General features: G+C 51.3%; 8 protein-coding genes across 8 annotated transcripts; 4 read left to right on the top strand and 4 right to left on the bottom strand.

Annotated features, from left to right (window-relative positions):
- Positions 1-1,276: 1,276 nt before the first annotated feature.
- On the top strand, positions 1,277-3,876 carry abr1 (multicopper oxidase abr1; the record flags this gene model as incomplete). The annotated part of the gene is made up of 8 exons (XM_056652553.1): positions 1,277-1,612; positions 1,666-2,734; positions 2,806-3,025; positions 3,075-3,128; positions 3,193-3,465; positions 3,520-3,636; positions 3,686-3,763; positions 3,819-3,876. The coding sequence occupies 8 exons, from the start codon at positions 1,277-1,279 to the stop codon at positions 3,874-3,876; spliced, it is 2,205 nt and encodes a 734-aa protein (XP_056513620.1).
- A 933-nt stretch (positions 3,877-4,809) lies between these two features.
- arp1 (scytalone dehydratase arp1) lies at positions 4,810-5,501 on the bottom strand (the record flags this gene model as incomplete). Its single annotated transcript, XM_056652552.1, has 4 exons — positions 4,810-5,169; positions 5,242-5,283; positions 5,337-5,392; positions 5,447-5,501. The coding sequence occupies 4 exons, from the start codon at positions 5,499-5,501 to the stop codon at positions 4,810-4,812; spliced, it is 513 nt and encodes a 170-aa protein (XP_056513619.1).
- Positions 5,502-6,074: 573 nt separating this feature from the next.
- On the top strand, positions 6,075-6,932 carry arp2 (hydroxynaphthalene reductase arp2; the record flags this gene model as incomplete). Its single annotated transcript, XM_056652551.1, has 1 exon — positions 6,075-6,932. One exon carries the CDS (start codon positions 6,075-6,077, stop codon positions 6,930-6,932), a length of 858 nt encoding a protein of 285 aa, XP_056513618.1.
- Positions 6,933-7,656: 724 nt separating this feature from the next.
- ayg1 (heptaketide hydrolyase ayg1) lies at positions 7,657-9,156 on the top strand (the record flags this gene model as incomplete). Its single annotated transcript, XM_056652550.1, has 5 exons — positions 7,657-7,749; positions 7,813-7,887; positions 7,954-8,702; positions 8,783-8,915; positions 8,977-9,156. 5 exons carry the CDS (start codon positions 7,657-7,659, stop codon positions 9,154-9,156), a joined length of 1,230 nt encoding a protein of 409 aa, XP_056513617.1.
- A 362-nt stretch (positions 9,157-9,518) lies between these two features.
- On the bottom strand, positions 9,519-11,378 carry NUU61_001967 (SKIP/SNW domain-containing protein; the record flags this gene model as incomplete). Its single annotated transcript, XM_056652549.1, has 3 exons — positions 9,519-9,677; positions 9,738-11,165; positions 11,232-11,378. The coding sequence occupies 3 exons, from the start codon at positions 11,376-11,378 to the stop codon at positions 9,519-9,521; spliced, it is 1,734 nt and encodes a 577-aa protein (XP_056513616.1).
- A 553-nt stretch (positions 11,379-11,931) lies between these two features.
- Positions 11,932-14,416, bottom strand: NUU61_001966 (J domain-containing protein; the record flags this gene model as incomplete). Its single annotated transcript, XM_056652548.1, has 4 exons — positions 11,932-12,081; positions 12,147-13,451; positions 13,506-13,832; positions 13,925-14,416. The coding sequence occupies 4 exons, from the start codon at positions 14,414-14,416 to the stop codon at positions 11,932-11,934; spliced, it is 2,274 nt and encodes a 757-aa protein (XP_056513615.1).
- Positions 14,417-15,182: 766 nt separating this feature from the next.
- On the top strand, positions 15,183-16,443 carry NUU61_001965 (uncharacterized protein; the record flags this gene model as incomplete). The annotated part of the gene is made up of 4 exons (XM_056652547.1): positions 15,183-15,242; positions 15,300-15,668; positions 15,748-15,971; positions 16,044-16,443. Coding segments are annotated over 4 exons (1,053 nt in total), but the record flags the coding sequence as incomplete, so codon positions are not given.
- Positions 16,444-17,378: 935 nt separating this feature from the next.
- On the bottom strand, positions 17,379-20,391 carry NUU61_001964 (Zn(II)2Cys6 transcription factor; the record flags this gene model as incomplete). The annotated part of the gene is made up of 3 exons (XM_056652546.1): positions 17,379-18,422; positions 18,477-19,398; positions 19,463-20,391. The coding sequence occupies 3 exons, from the start codon at positions 20,389-20,391 to the stop codon at positions 17,379-17,381; spliced, it is 2,895 nt and encodes a 964-aa protein (XP_056513613.1).
- Positions 20,392-25,645: the final 5,254 nt, after the last annotated feature.

Raw genomic sequence — 25,645 nt, 5'->3', positions numbered from 1 at the left:
CCGAGTCCTTACCAAATGGGTTCGTGCAAATCCTCCTTTATCTCGAGACTCCACAGCTTATCAGCCCTGATCTGCCCCGCGCTAGACGCTACCGGTTACGCACGGATGTCGTGCATTGGGTACCTGAGAGCATATGCGGGGACGAAGGAGGACGAAGGTCGACAGCCGGTGCTTTTTCCGGTGCTTTCCGGAAGTCCTATCAATGCGGGGAATCATGGCTCGTGCAATAGAACGCGCTGACTTTATCTTTCTGCATATCCTGACGACTGATCCTTTCCACGTCATGCAGCCTCTTTCAACGTGGATATGCAACTGCCTGTGTTGAGACATACATACAACAATTTGAACGACTAGAGCGGCAATGAGATATTCTCTTTCCTTTATCCAATTCCTACCTTGTGGATTCGACAGCAGATCAGGAAGAATGGCCCACGAAAGAATCAAGTCCACGGTGGAGACATTACACAGATGAGTGTCCACTCATTTCTTTCAAGGTTCATTTTCAGTGATGAACAGTGAATCGAGAAAAAGGACCTAAGTGACCAGAACTTGGGCTAAATGCCCTGGAAATATATACACCCAAGCTGGTGGGTGGCAGGGATGTAATTTTCGAGATGGCAAGACTTGAGCCACATCCACCGGTGGTCGTTCTATATCTTTGCTGTGTCACTACTATCGCTCGACTCTAGCGATGACTGAAACAAATCCAACACATTGAGTCAGCCAGTCAATTCCATGGCTTCAAAGCACTGTTTACTTTATACTTGGGTTGGTGACCTGGCATGCTACCCCTTGCGGCACTGTTCAGGAACAAACGACCGGCTTTGGTGATCCCATCTGCATTCCAGTTCAGCGAGTCCGCATGCGGAATTCTTCAATGGAAAACAAAGGCTACCCGAGGCCAAGGAGGTGCCTGCTCTCCCTATGAGGTGCTGTGTTTTCGTGGCCCTTGAATGGTTGCGGAAATGACATTGCCCGGACACGGAAATAGGGTCAATTTCCAACAGCATACCAAAGCCCCTACTGCAGATCAAACAGAGAGGCATGGTTTCTTCTTAAAAGAAGCCCGACTCTTTTCGCTCGCATTTCTCGAGCATCCCAGCACAGCGGCCGACTTGCGCTGATTTTAGTCGACAACCTCGTTCGTTTATATTTTGTGGTGTTTTTGTTTTGAATTTGACGTTCGTTAATTGGCATCTAAGACGCTCTTTTGCAAGAAATCTGTTATTCCTCGACTTCTCGCTGTCGCTCTTCATTCGTTTGATGACCAGGTTCAATGTATAAATTGAGCTTGGTTTTTCTGGCCACTTGGATCGCCCAGCTTGTGGCGGCCAAGGATGTCCACCTCGACTGGAATGTCACTTGGGTCAACGCGGCTCCAGATGGCTTCGAGCGGCCAGTGATTGGCATCAACGGCCAGTGGCCATGTCCACAGGTCGACGTGGATGTCGGTGATCGTTTGATCGTGAATGTGTACAACGGCCTTGGAAATCAGTCCACGGGCGTCCACTGGCACGGATTCCACCAGTACCACAGCGGCGTGATGGACGGGGCAACCGGTGTCACGCAGTGTCCCATTGCCCCGGGCCAGCACATGCAGTACAACTTCGAGGTAAGTTTTCTGCTTCCTGGGAGATAGATGTAGATGCTAATGAAACCCCGAAGGCCAACCAAACCGGCACTTACTGGTACCACTCGCACAACATGGGCCAGTACCCCGATGGGTTCCGCGGTGCGTTGATCGTGCATGATCCGTCGCCGCCATTTCACTTCGACGATGAGTTCACCATCACCTTGAGTGACTGGAACCATCGCCAGATGCCGGATCTCCTGAACGAGTACGAGTCGCAGGAGAATGAGAAGGCGTTCCATGGCCGCGAGCCTCTTCCCGACTCTGCATTGATCAACGACTCAACCAACACCAAGATCAAGGTCGAGCCCAACAAGACCTACTTGGTCCATGTGATCTGCGTCGGAAACTTCCCTGGCCACACCTGGGTGTTCGATGGCCATGACATGACCGTGGTTGAAGTGGACGGAGTCTACGTCGAGCCGTACCAAGCCAAAGACAAGTTCCTGCGTATCGCAACTGGACAGCGCACCAGCGTTCTGATCCACACCAAGCCTGACACCAGCAAGAACTTTGCTATTTGGGACACGATGGACGTGAACATGATGTTTGTCTACGAGCATCGCGACATTCCCGCCAACTACAATCCCAATGTCACAGCCTGGCTTGTGTACGACGAAGCGCAGCCCCTACCTGCTCCGCCGCAGTTCCCAGGATTTGAATTTGTGGATGACCTCGCCTTCGTGCCGAAGGACCACGAGCCGCTGCTGCAGCCCGTCGACCACCAGATTGTGCTGGACACATTCAGTAAGGAAATCAACGGCGTTACGCGGTACACTATCAACAACGAGACCTACCTGCCCCCGGAGGTGCCAACCATCTATACTGCCAATACCATTAGACCCGACCTGGTCTCCAACCCGAAGGTGTATGGCCATGTCAACCCTATTGTGGTCAAATACGGTCAGGTGGTAGAGATTGTCATTAACAATCATCACCCCAACCTCCACCCGTGGCACTTGCACGGCCACCATTTCCAGGTTCTTCAGAGATCAGCCGTCGATGGTGGCTACTTCAGTGGTTACTACAAGAACGTCTCGTCGACCCCCGTCCGACGCGACACCATCATGGTCCAGAACAACGGCCATGTCGTTATTCGCTTCCGTGCTGACAATCCAGATAAGTGATCCTCTTCTGTATAAATACTTCTTTGATGCTGACTTTGCTTTTACGAGTCTGGATGCTCCACTGCCACATCGAGTGGCACGTCGAGGCTGGCCTGATGGCCACACTTATCGAGGCACCCGAGACGTTCCCCAACTCCCTCGAGGCACCTCCGAAGGACCACTACGATGTCTGCGCCGCGTACCCTCAGCCTATCAACGGTAATGCTGCCGGCAAACAGGGCCTGGACCTCGGCGGTGCCAACACAGTTGTTGGGGTCGGAAATCATGGGTATGTAGAAGCTCTCCATGCAAGGAATTGCTGTGCTAATCAATTCCAGTGCTATGTACCCGCCGCCGGACCAAAAGCCCGCCCCGGGTGAGCCCGAGCCTGAGTATGTGAACATTTCCAGCCTCAACATTCCACTATCTTGATCAAGTCACTGACTTCGCCTACAGGGACCCTCAGCCCTCATCGCAGCCACCGCCACCCGAACCAACAGCTACCAAGCCCAACCCGCCGCACACTCCTCATGCTAAGCCGCCGAAGCCTCAGTCGCCCGAGCCCCAGGAACCCAAACCACAGCCTCCTGCTCCCCAAGAGCCCGCTCCTCAGCAGGCCCCGGCCCCTCACCCCGAGCCTTACGCTCCTCAGTACTACCCATTCCCGGTTTCTCCGCCTCCTCCGCCGCCTCATGAGCAGGATGTCCATGTGCACTCGGGAGACGCCAAGTAAGTGACAGCATTGGAATCTTCATATGTACAGCTCTAATTCTTCCATCTTAGCCTACCATGGCCTCGGCCTAACACCGACGAGGGGCACGCCCAGGTCAATGATCACCCCATTGGCCCCCACAACCCCGCTGATGATAAGCCTATCGTTGCTCACAGCGAGGATCCGAAGTAAGTCCTTCTCCCTCCAGATGCCAGAAGTCTGTCTAACCGGCACCAGGGGCCCATGGCCACACCCATACAAGAACAAGGGGTATGTTCTGGATGGAGACCACCACATCAAGACCCACGATTCGGGGTAAGTCTAGCACGTTATTAGCGTCGACTGGCTTTTTGCTAACCGCGATATCTAGGGCCGATGATCTCCCCCACGGCTGGAAGTACTATGAGCAGTACGAGCATGGGCAGTAGACTGCTTCAATCTTCTGGAACTTCAAAAGAGCTTGTATATAAGCTTCTTTCCTTATGTCTGATTGGCAAGGGTAATGATAATTCTAATCTCAGTTGAATTGTTCCTAGCAGCAAAATGGCAGGGGTTCTAGTCAACACAGTTTAGATACTCTTCGAGTAGCAGAATTGATCTCAACAAGTTGACATCCCTCCACAACATACACTACCCGTCCAAAAGTCTGCCGACACTCACTATTATTCCCCGTAAAACTTGATGATTTTAATCATAAATATCTTAACAAATTTATATGATATACTATTTTTTAATTATTTTTCAACATTAAATAATTGGTAGGCAATTAACTTTTGTGTATAATACTTTTTGTTTAGACTTTTTCTTAAAGGGCTGTAGGTCGTCAAAGATAGGTAAAATTGAGAAAATCTATTTTTTGTATAGGAACACTAACAAAAATTTCGAAAAATTTTGCCCGATTTCAGACTTTCTATTTTAAACTACCGTTTTATAGATTTAGATATAATATATCAAGTAATATATAGTTCCTACTAATTAAATAATTCGCTTTTCAAAAATATAATTTATATATATATATATATTTATCTATAATTTTAGAGAGATATTATAGCTTAAAGTTAGTCGGTCGGATTTTAGCGATTTTGATTAAAAGCAAGATATTTTAGATATAATAAATTTTTATAATTAAAAAAAGTAGAGATATATATAATTTTTATATTAATATTATACATATATATATATATATATATATCATAGAAATATATTATCTATTTCCGTTGAGATATTCAAGTTTAAAATTTTGTAATTTATTGGAATTTGTAGCGTCGGCAGACTTTTGGCACCCGTTGTACCATATTACATTTCCCAGTGGTACTTTGATCTCAAGATCATTTCAGATTCAGAGAAGTCACAAGAGAAGCTCAATCCAACCCCCTAAAAACATCCTCAAACCGCAGCTCATTCCACCGCACATTCGGCTTCAGCCCCGCAAACTTCCACACCCCATCCACCTTGCGATAGTAATGCTCATTCGTCGCATGCGAGTGCCCCCGCAGCTTGACCTCCGTCAGTCCATCATCCGTGTACACCTGGTGCGCCGCGCGCAGCTGGTGGTGCCCGATCACCTCGGTGTCGGAGATCTTCTCCCACCACGTCTGGCCCAGCAGATGCTGCGTCTTGATGGTTGGGTCGCCCAGGAACCCCGGGTGCGTCACCATCGCCATGTACTCGTCGGCTTTCATGTCGTCCCATCTCTTGAGACCGATTTTGGTGTAGTCGACCTGTTAAAGAGAGAAAAAGGAAAGAATGTTAAGTTTGGGCTCGCGTATGCATTGCTTTGCTGTTGGACTTACTGTCATTGTTGGCGCGATGATGCTGCGCAGACGATCCCAGTCCTAGACAAACGCTGTTAGAACTACATCATCTGCACCTAGTGGTAGGTACGTACCTTGGCATCGTAGCTGTCGGCCCAGTCGAAGACGAGCTTCGAGAGGATCAAGTAGTCTGTCAAGGTCAGTTTACGTGCCTGGGTAAATGGCATGGATGATGGAAACTGACCTTGGAAGCTAATGTCCAAGTTGGGTTCAGTGTTGTCCTTCACGGCGGGAGACATGATTGCAGGGTCTTTCTCTTGTGATGTATGCGGGAGAATATACGGCCTGAATAGTGCAGTTCTGGGAGAGTTGTCGAATATATCTACGAGATACACTAATTGAGAAACAGCTACGAGATTGCCAAGCATCATGCCACCCCCCAAGCATTCGCTTCTTGCCCAGGAACAGCGGTATGTGGCCGCAATGAGCTCGGGTGCAACCCAAAACCAGCATCAGAGGAACTAGATCGACCTTCCGCATGCGGTAATAATTGAATCTCAGATGCTTTCAGGGCCTGTTCGCAAGCGGCTACTACCTTTGAGCCTTACCATGGCGTTCTAATACTAATGACCTAATACCATGATTCCAGATGGAATGCCTACCACATCCGGAATCCATGTTCCCCTTCCCTGGGCAGCCAAGAGAGATGGAACCAAGCTATCCAGCTGATTTCAGCCAGGTACATTTGCAGTTACCTTGTTTAAAAAGATAGAATACCCAGTACTGCAATTTTTGAACCCACCTGCTCTCTCATCCTACATTACTTCTGCTCTTGACCCCAAGCTTCATCCCCACTCAACCTCAACATCAAGATGGTCATGACATACCCCAACGGCACCCAATCCGAGCTTGCCGGCAAAGTCGCACTAGTGACAGGCGGTAGCCGCGGCATTGGAGCAGGAATCGCCCTGGAGCTTGCCAAGAAGGGTGCATCTGTGGCCGTGAACTACGCCAGCAACCCACAATCCGCAGAGAAAACCGTGCAGGAGATCCAAGCAGTGGGCTCGCACGGCGCCGCATTTCAAGCGGACCTGACAAAACTCGAGGCAATCGAGAATCTGTTCCAACAGGTGGTGGGCCACTTCGGGCAGTTGGACATCGTGGTGTCGAACTCGGGCACGGAGAAGTTCGTGTCACTGGGCGACACCACGGTGGCGGACTTCAACGCGGTATTCGACCTCAACACGCGGGCGCAGTTCTTCGTCGCCAAGAACGCCTACGACTACATCCAGCCCGGCGGGCGCGTCGTGCTGATGTCGTCTATTGCCGCGGGCGTCGGCGTTCCCGGCCATGCGCTGTACGCCGGCAGCAAGAGTGCTGTAGAGGGCTTCACGCGCTGCTTTGCCGCGGACTTTGGGAAAAAGCGTTGCACTGTCAATGCCATTGCCCCCGCTGGTGTTAAGAGCGATATGTGGCTCTCCAACTCGTGGCGCTATGCCCCCGGCTGCGACCAGAACTCTACTCTCGAGGAGATCGAGGCTGCCCTGGCCAATGGCAGTCCCCTCAAACGCTGTGGTGTCCCCGCGGATATTGGTCGTGTTGTGGCATTCCTGTCCAGCCCTGCTGGAGAATGGATCAACGGTGAGTTTTGGAATGCTGATCCTTTCGTCTCCCCCTTGATACTTGGGCACTCAGCTGATGGTTTGATGCAGGTCAAATTTTGCCTCTGAATGGAGGTGCTAACATTTGAAGTAATTGCATGCATTTGGATTCGAGAAAGTGAGTTGAAGGGGGGAGTTAATGGGTGCAGAACATTGAAGGAAATCGACATGTACAGGGACTGGTTGTGGCATGGCTCTCTGTTTAGATTCGAGACTGTACTTTACACGCAATAAGAGGCATTCAAGATAAATTCAATTTCTCTCTTTAATTGATTTCTGTGGACTTTATGAGACAGATAATTCAAACTCAGCAACCAGTGGTGTTCGATGTGTTCCCGAGTTAGGGCTAAGGCTATCATAAGACAGGCAAAACTAAGCGCGATGTGAAACAGCACATACTACGATCGACACGTGCCGAGCCCCGGGATCTGAGAAAATCCGCATTCAGCAATTCTATGATCCACCCGGCCCTCTCAGAAGTCTGCCTTGATCCGAAGTGCCGATCAGGTCTTGTCTTCGGACCCCCGGACCCCCGATAGCCCGAAGCCATGAGTCTCCAGCCTCTTGAAATATTTCGAGAGGCCCGGCCACTTACTGTTTGCGAACAAATTTGCCTCGCAGGATCCTGACATGGATCGCTTAGTTGCTGCTTCCAGCAGGTCTACGCAGTGTCCATGGATGCAAAAGGTGCAGGGCTCAGGCATGTAGTTTATATAGAACCCATCTAGCTAGTAGTCATACAAGTTCATTTACTGCCGTATTCTTTTTCGATATTTGACATTTGATATTCATCATGGCACCGTGGATTCTTGGAGATCGTTTTGACACCGTCTACCCGCACAAGGGGTCGATCAAGGCTCTGTGGGAGACCAAGTGGAAGTTCTGCGTATGTCTCTACGCTCTACTCAGGACTATAGCCAGATAAGCTAATATGATCCCTACTTGATAGTGTGAGAAATCCATCTATCCGTTCCACGATGGATCATTCGAGGACTTCGAGCCCATTTTCCAGCAGTTGATTGCGGTAGGACTAGCCCTAACCTATCATCCATCTCCACCAATGCCCCCCAGACAACTAACACCGAACCAGGAAAACATCAACGACGGCTGGACAGATGCGTACACCGAGAAGTTCCTGCCGACCGTGACGGCCCTGGAGAAGGAAGCAGCCGAAGCGCTGAGCAGCGGCCACCGAGACCGAGCCTCGGACCTATACCGGCGGGCAGCAGTCGTGCTGCGGATCTCGCGCTTCCCCTACGTGAGCCCAGCGACACAGGGTACTAGCTCCATGAAACGGGCCGCGCTCGAGCGCCAGAAACAAGTGTACATGAAAGCCGCGGCGCTGTGGAAGCCCCACATCAGCGAGGAGGTGATCGCGCACACGCACAGCGCCGGCCGCGACGACAGCCACATCCCGCTGTACGTGCGCATACCGGAGGAAGCCAGCGCGCAGCACCCCGTGCCGGTCGTGCTGCTGATGACGGGGCTCGACGGCTACCGGCCCGACAACAGCCAGCGCACCCATGAGATCGTCAACCGCGGATGGGCTACCGTCATCTGCGAGATCCCCGGCACGGCCGACTCGCCTGCCGACCCGGCGGACCCGCAATCGCCCGACCGGCTCTGGTCCAGCGTACTTGACTACATGGCGAGCCGGCCTGAATTCGACATGTCGCGTGTTGCGGCCTGGGGGCTGAGCGCGGGCGGCTTCTATGCCATCCGTGCTGCGTGTACGCACCGCGATCGTCTGGTGGGATCTGTTGCCCACGGGCCTGGCTCGCACCATTTTCTGAGTGCCGAGTGGTTGAGCCATGCCAATGACCATGAATATCCGTTTATGTGAGTCTTGTCTTATGGTCCACTACCTGTGGATTTTCAGAGATCTTAAAGGCGCACAAAGGCTAACATCATCATCTTAGGCTCACGCCCGCCCTCGCCGAGAAGTACGGCTACGCTGACACGGCAGACTTCGAGAAGAACGCCCAGAAGAAGTTCTCTCTCATCGAGACGGGCGTCATGGACCAGCCGAACTGCCGGCTCCTGCTCCTCAACGTATGTTCTTGTCCTGACACCTTGAAATGAAGACAAAGACCATGCTAACACTCAGTTCCAGGGCGTGGACGATGGGGTAGTCCCAATTGAAGACTGCCTGGTCCTCTTCAACCACGGCGGACACAAGGAAGGCCGCTTCTTCGAGAACCGCATGCACATGGGATACCCGGACAGCCTGCCGGTGGCCTACAAGTGGCTGGAGGATGTGCTGTCTCCCAACAAGACGGCGCTGAAGAACTGATGGGAATGAGGGAATATGCCGTAGGGACTACGTAGTATCGATGTTAGATCTTGTATTATATAGAGAATGGCTAACTTCTCAATTGAGATAATATCTTACCGAATCCAAAGCATAGCTGCACCCCAAGGCAAGGCCGTTTTGTGGGGGGAGTATAAGATTGGACAGTTGATTTATTTGCAGTCAAGAACAAACGAAGATTCAATTGTCGGTCAGTGCAAGTGACTGAACAGGCTGCGAATCCACTGAAGACCCGGAGAGAACATGAAGGTGAATAGATTGCACCGCCAGAACGCCCGCAATGCATCCAAGATAGCCGTTCCCCCAAAACATCATATATTTGCACAAGAGAAGTCGCAGGTAGTTTAATCGTCGTCGACCCGAGCACGCTTGGACCCTCGGTCGTCCCCTTCGGCTTCCTGGATTCCGTAGCGCTTTTGACCGGAAGTCACATCGGCAATCATGCTGTCGATGCCGAACGGATCGGCGGTGTCCTTTTCGAACTGAACAGGGCCCTGGCGTTCCTGTACATGAAACATGGGTTAGCGGTAGAATATTTGACACATTAACCAGAAATCACTTACCTCCGCATCGGCGGCACCTCGGAAGCCCTCCTTGGCCCGTCCCAGGACTTCAAACCGGTTGGTCTTTTCAATCTTGTTCATCTCACCTTCGCCCGCGTCGCCATCATCATCATCCGCCTGCGCACGAGGACGGTAAATGCTGTTGATGGCATCGTGTGCGGCGAACAACGGCTTGTCATAGGGGTTGTCTTCGTTGAAACCAGCATGCATGCCGCTAGTTTGATTGAACAGGCGCGAGTCCCACATAGACTCGGAACTCTGAGTCGGTTTGGCGAGTCCCAGCGCCACCTTCTCGGAGATATCACGGTTCTGCTCACGCGCCATGGCTTGGATGCGGCGTTCCGTGCCCATGCGCGACTGGCGCATCTGCCTTTGATTTTCTTGCATTCGTTCACGGCGCTGCTCCGCGCGGTCTCGGGCGGCCTCGTCCTCGCTAGGGCTGGCGGATCTCGAAGAGTATGGAGATGCACTGCGGCTGGCGCTACGAGAGCGAGACCGTGCCCGTGATTCGTCGCGACTGGGACGGGAGCGTTCCTCGCGCGCCTTTTGCGCCAACTGTCGTAGGTGCTCCTCCTTCTGTGCTTTTTCTTTCTCGGCCAGTTTCTGTTGCATTTGAGCACGGTGCTGCACCTCATCTCGGGCATGGCGGTCGGCCGTAAAGAGTGCTTCAGCAAACTGGGCAAATTTGTCGTTGATCGACACATCTTGCAGCCCTCGGCCATCCGCGGCCAGACGCTTGTCGAGGGGCACTGTGTAACCCTTCGGGTTCTTCCAGTTTGACACCGGCGGGGGGATCCTCCAAGCCTCTTGATCTTCTGCGGTAAGCTTTCTCGGCGGCGAGTGCATGATCGGGGGCGGTGGAGACGGCGGGCCGCGGGGAATCTTCTTGTGCTTGAACTTGGGCGGTTCCATCGGATCTTGCTGCTTCTCGACGATCTTCATAATACGGTCATTTTTGCGGTTGTTATCGCCCATCTGATTTGCTGGTGTGTATCGGACAAAAGTCGGCTCTGCCCTCTGTCCACCCCTGACGTTCTTCGGCTTTTGTGCTGCCACGGCACCCTCCACCAGGTTCGCCAGCGAATTCTTCGTCTTTTCCATTTGTGCTTGTACTTCCTCCTCTGAAGGGCGGTCCAAGGAGACTTCTCCCATGTCCACCCGTTGCCGAAGAGGGATCAAGTCCTTGAAGGATGCATGGACGATGCGGTTGTCCCCGTGTCCGCGGCGCGCAATAGCATCATATTTAACCTTTCCTTCAGCGTCGACCTGGACTGCAAGCGCATTTGACTCGGTGGATGTGCCCTTGCGGCCCATATCGAGGGGGTATTGTGCGACCAAAATCTCGGGGAACGCGCCGCCGTCGCCAAAATCTTCGGGAGCTCGCGGTCGCCATCCTGCACGGTTTCCGTAGGGTGGAGGGCCAGTCCTCTGAATTCGAAAAAAGAATGCATTAGTAATTTACCGGGTATGATCTGTGAGCGACAGAGAGCTCACCCTTAAGACAACCTGCGTTTCGTCGAGCTGGTCGGCGCCCACGACGCGAGGACCACGAGGTTGCGCATGCTGTGGTAATTCTTCCTCCTCGCCGGTGTATTTCGGTTTGGGGAGAGACTTGAAAAGCCCCGATGCGATGGAGGTCATTGTGAGACTTGGGTGGCAGACAAGAACCGTCAAGTCGGAGTCGATCGATATATGAGAGAAGGCGGAGCGATGCGCTTGGCTTTTGCAGCACTGCGTAAGTGGTGCGGGTGGCATCCCGTAATATGAGTAGGCAGCAGGGACAAGCGGTAGCAAGTGGCAGAATGCACCCATGCTGGAACTATGAAGGCTTGCGCTCATTCGATCTTCCCATCCACAACCATTCACCTTTTTCGCTTCTTCTAATAAAATCCAAAACAGCGGTCGTAATACCGTTTATTTTTACTTTTTACTTGTTTTTTTTTTTTTTTTTTTTTAAAAAAAAAAATTTTTTTGGTAGAACTGAAGATCACTCAATTCTTCCCCTGCTCCATCTTTCACTATCCAACTAAGGAGTGGAGCATTTACCATGGCAAGAAATGAGAAATGTAGAAGCAGACTTATTTTGTTCATATATTTGTTGGTATTTGGCAAGTTAGAATGTGTAGAGATGGTGTAATTATGCAATACAAATACAGACATAGCCCAAGATCCATGTACAATGACTAGAATACAATCAAGGGGATATCAAATGCGTTCGCATGGGGCACGCAATGCCCTCCTTATCGCCGGCTTCGACAAAATGCTCTCGGCCCTGGAAGCGATACCAGATCCTCAGGCGTTTGGGTAGCAGCGGCGCCGGGTCGTGGAAGCCCATGATTTGGAACTAGATGTGGGATTAGTATGTGAGGTCACCGGCGGAATGGTTGTTCAAGACGGAATTGAGCTTACCTTGAGTATGTCCTGAGGAATAACCAATTGACCCCGGTCAACCCGCGCCGCCACCGCAATGGTCACATCAATGAGCCTGGAATCCGTGAACCCAGGCTTGGGTTTCTTGCTTGTCGGAGGAACATAGCCGTATTCGGCCTTGGTAACCACCAGGCCATCTTGCGCCTCTTCGCGGGCCTGCCGGCGCTGGACTTGATCGGTCATGAGCTCGATGGCCTGCTGGCTCTCCTCTCGCTTTTGAGGGATGAGCTTTTTCAGTTCGTGGTGGCGCCGAGCCGCGGCTTGTCGACGTTTCTTGCGATTGCGGGGACGAATGTACCCAAATTCAACCGCGCAATATGCCAACCACGGGAAGATAGTAGCCAGCACTGCCGCGTCGTGGTTGGCCTCACCGGCAGGACACACGGTAACAGGAAGATTGATGCTCTGGCCAAGACGGCTCCACGAGACGGTCATGATGAGACCATTCTCCGCGATGCCGACGCCAAGCCCCAGCCGCGTGTGCTCGCCGACCCGTCGCACACCCTTGACACTCCAACTCAGGGACATGTTCAGCCCAATTATGCTGGAGACCTCCAATCGCACAGCGCGTGCCTGCTCCATTTTGGGTAATGGGAAATAGCCCTCGGAGCTCCACTCGGTCTTCACAGGGTCGTCGGCTGGCGTGCCCGAGAAAAGGTTTCGTGAATATGTGAGAACAAGGCCGCCTCCAGCAGGAGACAGTTGGAGGTGAGTCTGCCAGGATTCCGCTGCCTGATCAATCCTGCGCTGTCTTTCTAACATATAACGCAGGCCCTCGTCTTCGTCTTCTTCGTCAAGTTCAATCGCATTTGCTGGAACCTTGGGGACGGAGATCAAGCCGATTTGTAGGCTGCTGGTCTCGTTAGCAGAGGTAGCCGCGGTTTGAATTCCCATCCCGAGAGAAGAGAAGCGCTCCAGAAGTGCGCCGGGCCAGCCCAAAACACCACTAGACCAAGTGCAAACGGCAATTTTCCTCTCGGCAATTTGCTTGGAAACTTGGACCTCAAAAGAAGGCAATGTCTCCCACAGGGAGCGCGTGATGATGCTACTCGCATTGACCTGGAATGGCTTGATGCCGGGAACCGGCTGGAAAGCTCGAATAATATTCGTTTTCAGGGTGGGAGTGGGAAGGAGAAGAGTTTCCACCGTGACCGACGAGTCCTTGAGAAGCGAGAAAGGGGATTTGCTCCAAAGGCCCTTGGTGCCCACCAAGCTTGCCATGTTGGGTGTCACCGTGGCTCCCACAGTGATGTTTTGGGACGCCAGCATTTTCGGCAGCAATATCTAGGCATTCATTAGCGGGAGTGTCTCATGCGATGGCTCCTTTGTTCAACCTACTGATTCCTCGCCCTCTGCGCCATCTTCATACTCCACTGTGACGGTCTGCTTTGGCTGGACTAGCTTGCCTGCGATGCTTGCATTGAGCGTCACCTCAACAGGTTCGGGGTCCTCGTCGCGTTGTTCGGTTTCCGCATCCGCATCCTCTTTCTGGACATCCTCGTCTGCCCTTTCACTCCAGAATGGAGGCGTAAATATAGGAGCCTTGAAGTTATACGCGAGAGCATATGTCGCCAGTTTAGGAGACGGTATATGAAACGTGACATCGCTATCTTCTTCATTGACGGAGATCGCCGTGGACGCATCCACTCCCAAAGTAATTGCGCTCTAGAATTTCCCAAGCAGCACCCAGTCAGCACGAGATGCAGTGAGATTGAAGGGATCGAAAAGGAGAACATAAACCGAGCAAGAAAACATACCCGGCTAGAAACCAAGCTTTCAATGGCTTTCCGCTCTCGCTCCTTCATAGTCTTTAAGAACCAGCGACGAAACTGGTCCGGCGACATAGCCTTAACACCAACCTCCTGTCGTTGCGCCTCCCCACCACGACCCATCGCCCCAAGAGGGCCCCATTCTTGCTTCACGCCCTCCGCGCCCCGGATATCATACACAGTGCGCTTATTGGGGTCGATCAGCGTGTTGTACGCCTCCTGAATCCGGTTGAAATGATGCTCGGCGGCCTCGCGGAGGTGCGGCGGTTGTTTGTCCGGATGGAAGCTCAGAGTCAAGGTGCGATAGGCGGAACGGATCTCGGTGTCGGTCGGGGGAGGCTTTTGTGAGAGGCCCAACAAGGCGTAGTAGTCGACCTCCGCATAGTCCGCGATCATGCTGTAGTCGGCGTCGAGGCCGTCATCTTCCAGGGCCGCGCCGAACTCCCGCGCCCCGGCGGGCTGGTTGAAGGGAGAGGCCATGGAAGCTCACACACTCAGTCAAAGGGTGCTAGAGGTGCAAAAGTCCCATTTTCATGGCGGTTCGTGAGTGAAATGGAGGTGCGACGGAGAGGCAAAATTGCGCTGGAGTCGGAGAAACCTTCCGTGGGCTCCGGGGAATGCCCCGCAAAGTACGAGAGATGGGAGAAATAAATCAAAATATTCTGAATAATTGAGATAATTGAGAGCAAGGGATTAAGAGAGCAATATATGCGCAAATATAGCTTATATTAAGTAAAATGGAGTGACTTTGTCTTTGGAGAGTCTCGGAAGCTTCGAGGTGAAACCAGTAAACAAACACCTGGCTACTTTCAAAACCATTTCTATCTCTTCATTTACCCTTGATCAACTCTACCATGCATCCAATCCACGATTAAATTCCATTGGAAGTATCGTCATTGCAAGAGGAAGATCCTTCTAAACATGTTGACTGCTTGAGAGTGGAGATGATCTACGAACGGCGTTCTCCCCATTGTCAGACTCCACGCAAACACTTGAGAAGCGTGCGATGAAGACTGATATACAAAGCTGCGCCATTCGATAAAACTGCCATGAAAACAGAGCCTCATTTATCCTCGCTCTCACCAACACCAACTGACCTGGGACATGCACCCTAATCGCAGACCACAGTCAAGATGGACACCCCAGAGATGCTAACAACGGGCGACAAGCCGCCCATATTCAAAATCAACCTCTCACTACCACCAGCCGAGCGCTAGAAGAGCTGGCGCACCACTACCAGAGCCAAATGCGGTCCCTCGTGGGCATGTTCGACGAGCTGATCCAACCAATCTCCTGCTACATCCCAGTCTAAGTCGTCCACTGGCTCGCCTTGCTCTTCCTGCGCGGACTCTACTCGCGCGAGGAAACAGAGGAGATATGCGGGATCAGCCGCATCACCGGCATTCACCTCTACCTCCTCGTCTGTCTGAATGTGGTGCTCGATCTCCTGATGGGCTGCACCAGCGGCGGCGTGCGCGTGAAGGATGCCGACAACACGAAGATGATGCACTTTCGCACGCTGGACTGGGGCATGGATCCTCTACGGGACCTGATCGTTCAGCTGGACTTTGTGGGCGACTCAAATCCCGACAAAGTAATCGCCAGCAGCATTACGTATGTTGGGTTTGTGGGGATGCTTACCGGCGTGCGGCAGGATCTCAGCGCATCGCTGAATTTCCGGCCGGTACATGACTCCAGCCGGAACGTGGCGTTCTATTTTAACCACGTCTTGGTATTGCTCGGACTTCGTCAGTCCGTCCCCTCGCCCGTTGCGCCAGTGTACCATCCCCCCTACATCTGCCGAATTACAGCACCATCCTGGTTCGCAAACTTTGACGCTAGATCAGATCGTCGCCAACATCCCCTCCATACCCACCACAGTCGCGTATCTCATCTTCAGCGACGGCTCCTCCGCAGTAACAATGGAGAAAGACCACCGGAGAGCGGTAGTGCGCTCCTCAAAGTCATTCATAGTTGTCACAAACCATGACCAGCAACTAACCTCAACGCCAACCGAGATTGTCGTCGAAGAAAAGTGACGACACCACACAGGCCTAAGCTTCATGGCATTGGAGCAACAAAGCATGATCGACCTGATCGAGGACAGCAACGCACGCTGGAGCTGCATGCAGGCGAAATGGGACCATAAGATACGCGAGAATGTACAAGCCCGGTTCGATGCGGAAAAGGAAATAGAATTCGCGCAAAGAGATCATCCAGTTCCGCCGCAGGGGACTCGGTCATCGCTACGGTTGCGACAGAAGCAGAGGCAGAGCCAGGAGGAGGAGCGCGATAAAACCCGTGCAGAATCCCAAGCCTCGCTGCTTGCATCGTCCAAGCACCTTCGCCTGGCTATCACAAAGAAGGAGGCTATTCGGTGGCTCAAGACATATCCTACTGCGAACGAGTTCACGCATTATGCTGCTCTTTTGGATTCGGCTGCGGGGAATATCTTTTGGGTTGAACGGTACGACCCAGCTCTTGATGAAACAGATCTTGAAAATGAGGTAGTTTCTGGGGGTGAATGATGGACAGCTCCCAGCAACCTGGGTTTACATTTATGCTCGGTTGTTTTACTTGTATTTAGATATATGCTAAGCATGGCAGGTGTATTGATGTAAAAAAAGGCCCCGGCCAAACTTGCAACCAGCAATAAAAATGTCCAATGCAAGTTTTCGAGTCTGGTAGGTGTACAGTTCATGTGTACATGCAACATGCAATATGCAACAAGCGCTCAACGGGCTCGACTAGACCGAAAAGAGGATCAAGATATAGTACAGAAGATTTGTAAGGAAATAAATCATCACGAAGCGAAATCATGCTGGAAATGATATCAATCCGAGCAGATGTTATCAGCGACATAAAACCCACATTCATAGCGTGGTAAGACAATGAGGATGGAATAGAAGGCTCGAGGGAGATTGGGGGGGTATTGTATATTAGGGCTCGGTGAAAAGAGGGTAGGTCTATCTTTCCGAGGTTGTTTTCCAGCCAAAGGGCAACCACGAACAGGATGAGGTATCTTGATTCAGACGAGCAAAAAAAAAAAAAAAAAAGAAAAGAAAAGAAAAGAAAAGAAAAGGAAAACATGTAGCCACCAAAAGACCGTCGAGTATAGCCATGGATTCACGTGGCCTTGAACTGCTCGTAGTAGACCACCCAGGTAAAGGCCAGACAGATCTGGTTGTTTATGGAAAGATATGAGGCTAGGTCGAACATGAATGCCTTCTTAGCGCGCTTGATAGAATCTGGCGGTTCTTTTGACCCAATGAAGAGAGGGCTTTTGAAGAACTTCGTGATGCTGAAGTAACGGAAGAAGTGAGGGAAGAGAAAAAGGGAGATGTGAGGTGCGAGGGAAGACATTGAGATCCGAGAAGGCGCCTGTTGTTGGAAGTGCCCTTTTTTTTTTTGGAAGAAGGGGAAGAGGCAAAAAATGCCACCCTCAACGATCATAGATCCAGACAATACTGTTTTCCGAGAGAGCAACATCATCAACACACAAAGTATTAAGCAGAGCAGCCCGCGGCATAGCCCCCGCAAACAGATCCTCGCCTAGCGCAGCAGGAGGATAAGACGGCAACGCCATGGCATGGACCTTAGTCTCGAGCGTGGGCCCATGCAGCGCAAAGCCCGGCCGATCCTCGACGCGGGCGCGGTCATTAAGAACATCAACCAACAGCCCTAAGCGGCGCTGAAGCACCGCAACCACCTGCAGCGAGCTATCCCAGAACCGGGCAAGTTTCTGGACGGCAGCGAGGGCGCCGCGGATGAACGAGATGCACTCGGGCAGCTCGGCGACCCAGCCAGCTGCGCTGAGGACATCCACTGCCGAGAGAATGACATAGCCTGAGAACGGGTTCAGGAGTGTCGTCTTTCCGGAGGGGGTGTTGTTGTCTGGGCTAGGCCGCGACGGTGTGAGCTCAGTGGAGTATTGGTCGAAGGCTAGGGCGATTCGCAGGATCTCTACGGCATGGTATCGGGCTCGGTGGATGTATTGGGCCAGGACCTCAGGCCGCAGGGTTTGGTGTCGGGCGTGGCGGTAGAGTTTCATTAGCGTAGCGTGGTAGAACAGGTGGCTCGGGATGAAGGTGTCTGCGTCGCGGGCGCGGATATTTCGTTCCAGGTTGATTGCGGAGAAAGTCATGAATTCGGGTAGTCGGGCTCGCCAGCCGTCTGTCTGTCGGATGATCGTGGTGTGGAATTCTTCAACAAGTTGGGCATATGAGTCGGAGGGAATGTGCGGGAGCCGGAAGACGTGAAGGGATACATCGCCCCAGATAGCCATAATTTCGATCAAAAAGGCCATGGTGCTCAACGCAGACCGGTCATTCTCTGGCGACACTGGGTTCTGGTTGAGGAAGCGCTGGAAATATGGCGCCATCGCATACTGCTGAGCCTCGTAGACGTCGTCGCGGTACGGCAGCCGAAGCAGAGCTGCGTCAGAGGAGATAAAAGTGGACGACGTGGATAAGAAGCTGGAGAATCGCTGGAAGACTTGTTAGCATTTTAATGGGAAGACAGAGACCAGCGTTATGCTTACGTCCAGCACAAATGCGGCCCAAAACGTTCGACGCCGACACTCAATCAATGCCTGCGGATGCAATCCATAGTCACAGACCTGGGTTTGGTCCACAATCACTCCCCCAGACTCCACGTTATACCGCAGCCCACAAACTGCGCGTCCCGCGGCACCAATTGCGTCCCAGGCACCAACCAAGGAACCTGTCGCATAGTACCAAAAGCTCATGATGAGATAGCTCTGAGCGAGCTGTAGTGACAAAGTATGCTGGCTCTGGTGAATAGCAAAACGTGCGATGCGAGAAAAACGTCTTAGTACCACCACTCTATCAGGCTGGTCTGAAAACACAGCACCCAGGGCCATCATCGCATAGAGCAACATCTTGTCCTCAGCAGACTTGGTGTGACACGACTTCAACCACAGAACAAATCCTGCATGAGGGAAAATACGGTACAGGCCGATATTCACGTGCGAAAGGTAGCATTCGGCATAATGCATAGTCGTCTCGGGATCGGTTTCGTATGGATCAAGCCTCCAAGAGCTTACGAGGGGGTCGTCCGGGTTGGTTTCCTTCAGCTCGCCTAGGATCTCCGAGTATTCGGGTAGCCGAGTAGATTCGAAATGCTCGACTGGTCTTGTGAGAGCGCCCGCGGTGCCCGGGAAGGGCTGAGGAAACCTAGACATTTGGGGTCTACACACTCGGTCAGCGTCTGCTGTGCCCTCATAGTTGCTTTCCCCTGCAGACGGCGCGAGCATCGAGCCTTCAGACATTGGTGAGTGTCCATTGGTCCCTGGGAGAGAGGTCGCACTGTCCGAGGCTCGGACGATGTTGTATAGGGATGGAGAAGCGTCCGAAGCGGCGTAGCTCCCAAGAGGCAGGCCCTCTCTTGCATCATATCTGCCGGACTGCGGCCCTCGGATAGAAGCGCGGCTCCCACGGGGGCTTGAAGAAAGAGTCAGCGGCAGATCTAGAGCGAAAACATGCACACTAAAAACAGATCACCTACGCATTCTCGAACCGGCATTCCCGCCCTGATTTCTGGCACTGGTCGCATTTGGGGAGGTTCGGGTGACACTTGATCTTCTTCTCTCGGCAAGTCAGACAGGCCTGAGCCAGCCGCTTTCTCGGTTTCCCAGCCTTGGTGATGCCCCAGTTCGCATTTACGGGGATGCCATTGATGGATTTGGGGCAGTGCGACCCATCCGCATACACGTAGCAAATCCCTTCTCCCTCAACGTACCGCTCATCCACCACATGAGGCTGCACCGCGGGGACTGCTCGATTTGCAGCGTCCGGCGATGATAAACTCCCGCTGTGGGATTTTTCGTGGAAGGGTGTACCGTGCAAGGGCACCTGATCATGCTGGGAAGACGTGGCAGAAGGGTCGCTGCGTGTCGCTGCGTGGTGCCTGATATCCCCGGGGCTCTGCATGGCCACCTGCGACAATGGCGGCAGGCTCCCCGTCTGCGATCGCGGCAGGGATTCAGAGCGACCTTTGGCTCTATCGTGCACGGCAGTGGGCGAGAGTTGGGAGGGGAGGGGAGGCTCATGGTGGCGGAAAGGGTACGTTGAATCGCGGTGCTCAGCGGCTGAACTGGGAGTCCCGAATGGCTGAGAGTAGGAAGGAGGAGAGTTTGGTCCCGTCACTGGGGTCAGTAACTGGCGAACGGATGGAAGTGGCTCGGTTCTTTGGCGTTGAGATGTTGCATCTGCCGGTGGGCCTCTACCTGCCTCGACATGCTCTGCCTGCTGGCGCTGCCGCAGAAAAGGATCTGTCCCAAACTGTAGATTGGCGGGTGCTCGTGGAGGAGGAAGTTGATAAGGAACATGGGCGGGTTCTGGGAAATTAGCTGGTCGTTCCGGTTGCTGCTCCGAGGATGGACCGTCTGCGCCGGGTAACATACGACCGAAAGGTCCAACGTAATAGCCTGACATGGCGATTGGATTGGAAGGGCGATGAGGAAGTAGATTGTTTGACCATCTGGGTCGTTCCAAGCACCCTTTTGACAGGCCTCCTGGCTCAACGGCGCTCGTGCTCTTAAATGTGAATAGGCTGCGTGCTAGATTCTGAACTGTTTCGAGAGCACCTTGTCTTTCCTGGGGTATAGGTTGTTTGTTGATACTCTCGGGTCGAAGGAAAAACCGAACCCATAGAAAGACACTATTCAAAAAGAGCTGGGTAGTTTAGCAATAGAACCCTTTCTCCCCAGTGACTTTCGAGGGTCTGGCACACTTCTACGTACCAGTTTGGCTCCTAAGTTTCAGGACAAAGCAGTGACTGATCTCCCCTCACCCCGGTACCGTTGCCACGACTCATTCACAAGTCTGAAACTGAAGACTCGAGGTTCGACAGTCTCCAGTCATGCAGTTCTCGCACAGTCGAAATAATTAGCGCATCCAAAGGAAGCGAAGTAGAATTAGACGAGCAACATCACGCTAACAGCCCTGACAGTCACGGTTTTGAGTGGATAGACTCCATACGTAGCAGGGTGGCTGCAAGATCCCAGTCATTCACAGAAGCATCGAGGGAGGGTCGGGCCGGTGGCTCGCAGGCATCAGTCACCCTAAGAAATCGCAGACGCCAGGCCGCTGTATTGGAAAGGAAGAAAATCCCGATACAATGAGAATAAGCCCGGGTCTATTAATAGAAATCAATAGAAATCACTGGGAGAGATGGCAGTAGAATCTTCGAAACTGGGTATCGAAGAGTTGGCATGCAGCGATGGGTTCGACATGTGTAAACAGGCAATCAGAGAAAGAAAGACCACGCCAGGTCAATTGAAGAAGAGAAATTCAAATCAAAAAAGGAAAGGAACAGATCTCCCGGGATGATTGACCGGAACGATCGAGGCCAAGGCCGCGGTTGATTGATCCAGGGCTGAAGGAACCTTGGTCGGAAGCGTTGTCTGTCACTGGCTTATACCCTGGAACAATCCCGTAGCTAAAAGTGTAGTGGCTCCACGGCAAATGTTCGGAGATGCTAAGAAATTAGAAAGAGAAGAAAAGAGAAAGAAAAAAAAAATAGATGATAGTTCAATTAGGATCCGGGGGTTCCCCTCTCCGTAAGCACTGGAGAGTATCAGATGTCTTGGGGATTGGAGACAACCTGGATAGAAGACCAGGGACAACAAAAAGGGAAATGAAGAAAAAAGCAGAAAGAAAAAGAAGAAAAAAAAACAATCCACGTCAATCGAAAGGAGGGGAATCCAAGCCTCGAGAAGAATACTAAAGATACTAAAGGTACTAAAGGTACTAAAAGTACTACAGTACAAATGTATTACAGCGAGTACTCGGAATACCGTGGGGGAATGGCACAGCGTTCAACAATAAACGGGATTTAATTTAGCTATTTTTACGACTCATGACACGATCGACGGGATCGATCTATACTCTTCTCGGGGAAGGGAAAAAGTGGGATTTTCTCGAAACACGCGAAAGATTCAAAAATTCAGAACAGAAAGAGAGATTTCAATTGAGACAACGCCCTCGGATGATTTGCTCTGACGCCTTTTGTTGGTTGCATCTGCTGGCATCCACTGCGCCACTATGGAACCATCCAAAATTGAAGGCATCGTCGAAGTGGAGAACCCGTTCATGATATCGGCATTTGGATTCTCCAGTTCACATTACCCGATCACCAATCCTGAGGGATGTTGGCGGACTCTTGGTGTCGGCGCGGCAGTTGAGACCGTTTGATGCCAACAGGGAGAAAGGAATCCGAAATCCTGCCACAGGAGAAGAGAAAAAGAGAAAAAGAAAAAAAAAAGGCCCCCTGGTCCCTTGAAGCACTGTTGCAGCCATCTGCATCCTTATATGCATCAGGAATCCCAGGAATTGGAGAAGGGTACACAGCATATTGCAGTCCCTTTTCTTTTACATCTACATACATGGGCCTCAAAAAGGGGATTCGCCCATCTGTTTTGTGATTACCATCGATCTGCGTATTACAGAGCAGAGCCGTCGGGACCAAGCGCCAGCACTTGAAGAAAGCACTCTCGGGAATGATGGCCGCAAAATACCCCTGGTGGATCGCAACCAGTGAGCGGGCGACTAGATGCCTAGTCGGGCAAATCCTCCTGGTTTCCAGCGATGGGGCCGCAGGGCTTATCTCGCTTTTGGATAGCCTTTGGAGCGAAGATCTCTTTTCTTGTCTTTTTTTCTTTTTCTTTTTTTTTTTTTTTTTTTTTTTTCTGGCAGGACCCTCGGTTGAAATGCCTCGGGCGGCTCCATATTTTGGCTCCGAACTACTTTACTCGATGGAGAGCCACCCCCGAGACCTCCTCGGCTGAGGTGAACGTTGATTTTGCTGATTATCCTGAGTCCTCTACGGATCCGAGTGCCAAGGCAGGCATTGCAGATTCTTTTCTTTTCTTTTCTTTTCTGTGCCTTTTTTCACCACATCATCCCTACATGTTGATCAAGAAAGCAGACCCCTTTTTTTTTTGAATTAACAAAAAAAAAAAAAAAAAAAAAAAAGAGCATGGAGTCACTTCAGGGCACATTCAGTCATATCCTTGGAACATAGAAAACACCACTGCAGGGAAACCCTGGTCTTTCGGAGCGAACCCGTGTCCAATGGCCCACTCCACCAGCCCACTTGACTTCCTGCTCCAACGGCGATGCACTCCGGAGTTGACCACGTATGATGTCTCAAGTCATGGCGATCTGATCTGCAAGCCCGTCAGGATCATCCTCTGCCCCCTAGAAAGCCTTCGTTCTCGGGTTACATATGCGTATGGACAGATGAGATGTGGCAACGCCTTGTGATTCTGTTCTTTTCTGTTCTCTTCTATTCTTTGGTATTATTTTTCTCTGGTTTTCTAGTTTTCAAACCCCAGGAACAAGCAGAACAAGCATAATGATCCTATTCGGTATTTTGCAAACTCATCTGGCATCTCCGAGACTCGCAAGCCCACCTCAGCACGGTTTAGGGCACGATCACACCATTGGCCCATCCGGCCCCTTTGACCCAGTTTTCCCCGAGCAACTACCGATGGAATATGAATCCGATCAATGCGAGTTCATTATATTATGAAGATTTAATTGCCTTGGGTTTTGTTTGGGGATAAGAGAGAGAGAGAGAAAGTAATCCTGCCAGGGCAATACAACATCATTTGTTAACTTGCAGTGTCTGACGCCATGTGGAGGAGCCCGGCAAAGACAAGAAACGACAAAGACAAAAAAAAAATCCTCAAGTGGATAGCGCTTGCACTGCCATGTCGGTTCCTGGCCGGGCCATGCGCTACTGTACTCTACTGTACTGCGACTCTGCTACTGCATGTGCCGCGGACAACACGGATGTTTTGCATTTCTTACTCCACAAAGTCCTCTTTTTTTTCCATTTTTTCTGGAGTTAGCGTTGGATTGACTCCCGATTGTGCAATGCGCCAGGCTCCATGCCCCTGAACCAATTCGTGTTAGTGAGACATTTCCTCTATACATAGCACCATCGTGCTGATCGGCGCATGTTCAGAGGTTCTCGTTCTTTCCCCCTTATTCACTTAACGGGGGTATAATTGCCGTTTTTCGTATGCCCCCCAATCTATCTTCAGATCGGTTGATCCTGCCGAGGCCACATCCCCTGTGTCCTGTGTCGTATGTACGTGGTCGCCACAAGATAGATTAAATATTGGTTCAATTACGATACTACAGTAATATACCAATAACAATAGTAATAGTAATTGATAATAAGAAGAAGAAAGAAAGTATAGAAACAATCTCTCTTATCCTTTTGCTCGATCGGAGAATTCTTCTCCTCCGATGGCGACGACAGTCCGGCGCGTCATCCCAGCATGTGGCGTAGGAGGATCTCGGCTAGCTTTGTGTTCCTGACTCTCATGTTGCATCTCCTTTTCTTTTCTTTTCTTTTCTTTTTTTAATATAAATTAAACTCACAGTGGACTCACTAGTGAATTGCCCCGTTGCAACTGCCTATCCCGAAGGAATCCCGAGTACCAATAACACCTCCATATCCATATGTAACATTGTGAGTAAAGGACATACCATCAACCCATTTATTACCCGAGCTCGCTTCAACCATCGGTGGACAAATTGACCCAACAAAGCCAAGCCTATGCTGCATCTGTGCGGATCCCCGAATGCACTGACGCACATCATCCCCTACCCCGGTCCGAGTGCGTGCAACTATCAGCCGCGGACCCTGACGGTGTTCTTGGCAGCTGCACGGCCTGGGGGGTTTTCCATGACCCGATGGCCTTGTATCTGTATCTCGGGTTACAGTTGAGCTGTATCTTGAGAAGGAGGGGGCGGCCGTTGAGTTTGGGGTCGGAATTCTTGGAAATCTCAGGTCATTTTTAAATATATATTCTTCATAATTTATACCTCTGTGATAGGATTAAGTTCTCCTATTGGCATATTGGAAGCCCTTGGCTGGGACATTAGTTATTCTTGTTAAGAAAATGCAGGGCTTCGGTACTTGTATATATCTTATGGATATCCCCGGAAGAGGGTTGTATATACAGCTTTTATCGTGAGAGCTCACACAAGGTCTTTTGAAGATGAATAATTTAGCCTAGAGCCTGATACAGCTGGACTATCTTCATTATGTAGCAAAGTGACCATGTCACCTCAAGCTGAATATTATACACTTTAATCTGTCTATTCGCTTAGCCGGTACTGTCCTGGCCAGGTAAGAAGGCTCCATACCTTCTGGGTCTCCTTAATCCCGCTCTGTTTCATCTATAGTATGTGCTACTTTTGGCTTCAGCTTTGGCTTCAGCTTCAGCATTGTCTTCCTCTCCATTGATCTCTTTTGATCCTAATTGGTTTTTGCCCTTGACTGATCGCCGTGGCGTGATTAGGATCATCGATGCGAAATTGGTGACTGCCTGTCATGCGTCGCACTAGAAATTCAAGCATCCCTTGTGTGTTTCAACTTGGTCTGGCCAATTAGCTGCCATCGGAAATTTGAGCGACCTGTGTATAAAATATCATGACGGGTTAGTGTGTAGTGGAGAACACCTGCGGAGGATAATAACAGTACTCTGATATATGAAAGGTATATCGATGGGTATATTCGCATGTAAGGGGCATAACTACTAGACAAAAGCCAGGCTCTGTAACCCAGGTAAGCTGCTGACATAGATGTTCGCTGCTCAATGGTTGTCGAGGTGGCTGTTTCGACAGTGCAACAGTGGATGGCGCCTATGGCTAAGAGAACCAGAACACC

This window comes from Penicillium alfredii (genome assembly GCF_028826965.1).
Source record: "Penicillium alfredii strain IBT 34128 chromosome Unknown utg000004l_segment0_segment0, whole genome shotgun sequence".
NCBI classification, from domain to species: Eukaryota; Fungi; Ascomycota; class Eurotiomycetes; order Eurotiales; family Aspergillaceae; genus Penicillium; species Penicillium alfredii.
This window is presented reverse-complemented; position numbering and strand designations above follow the sequence as displayed.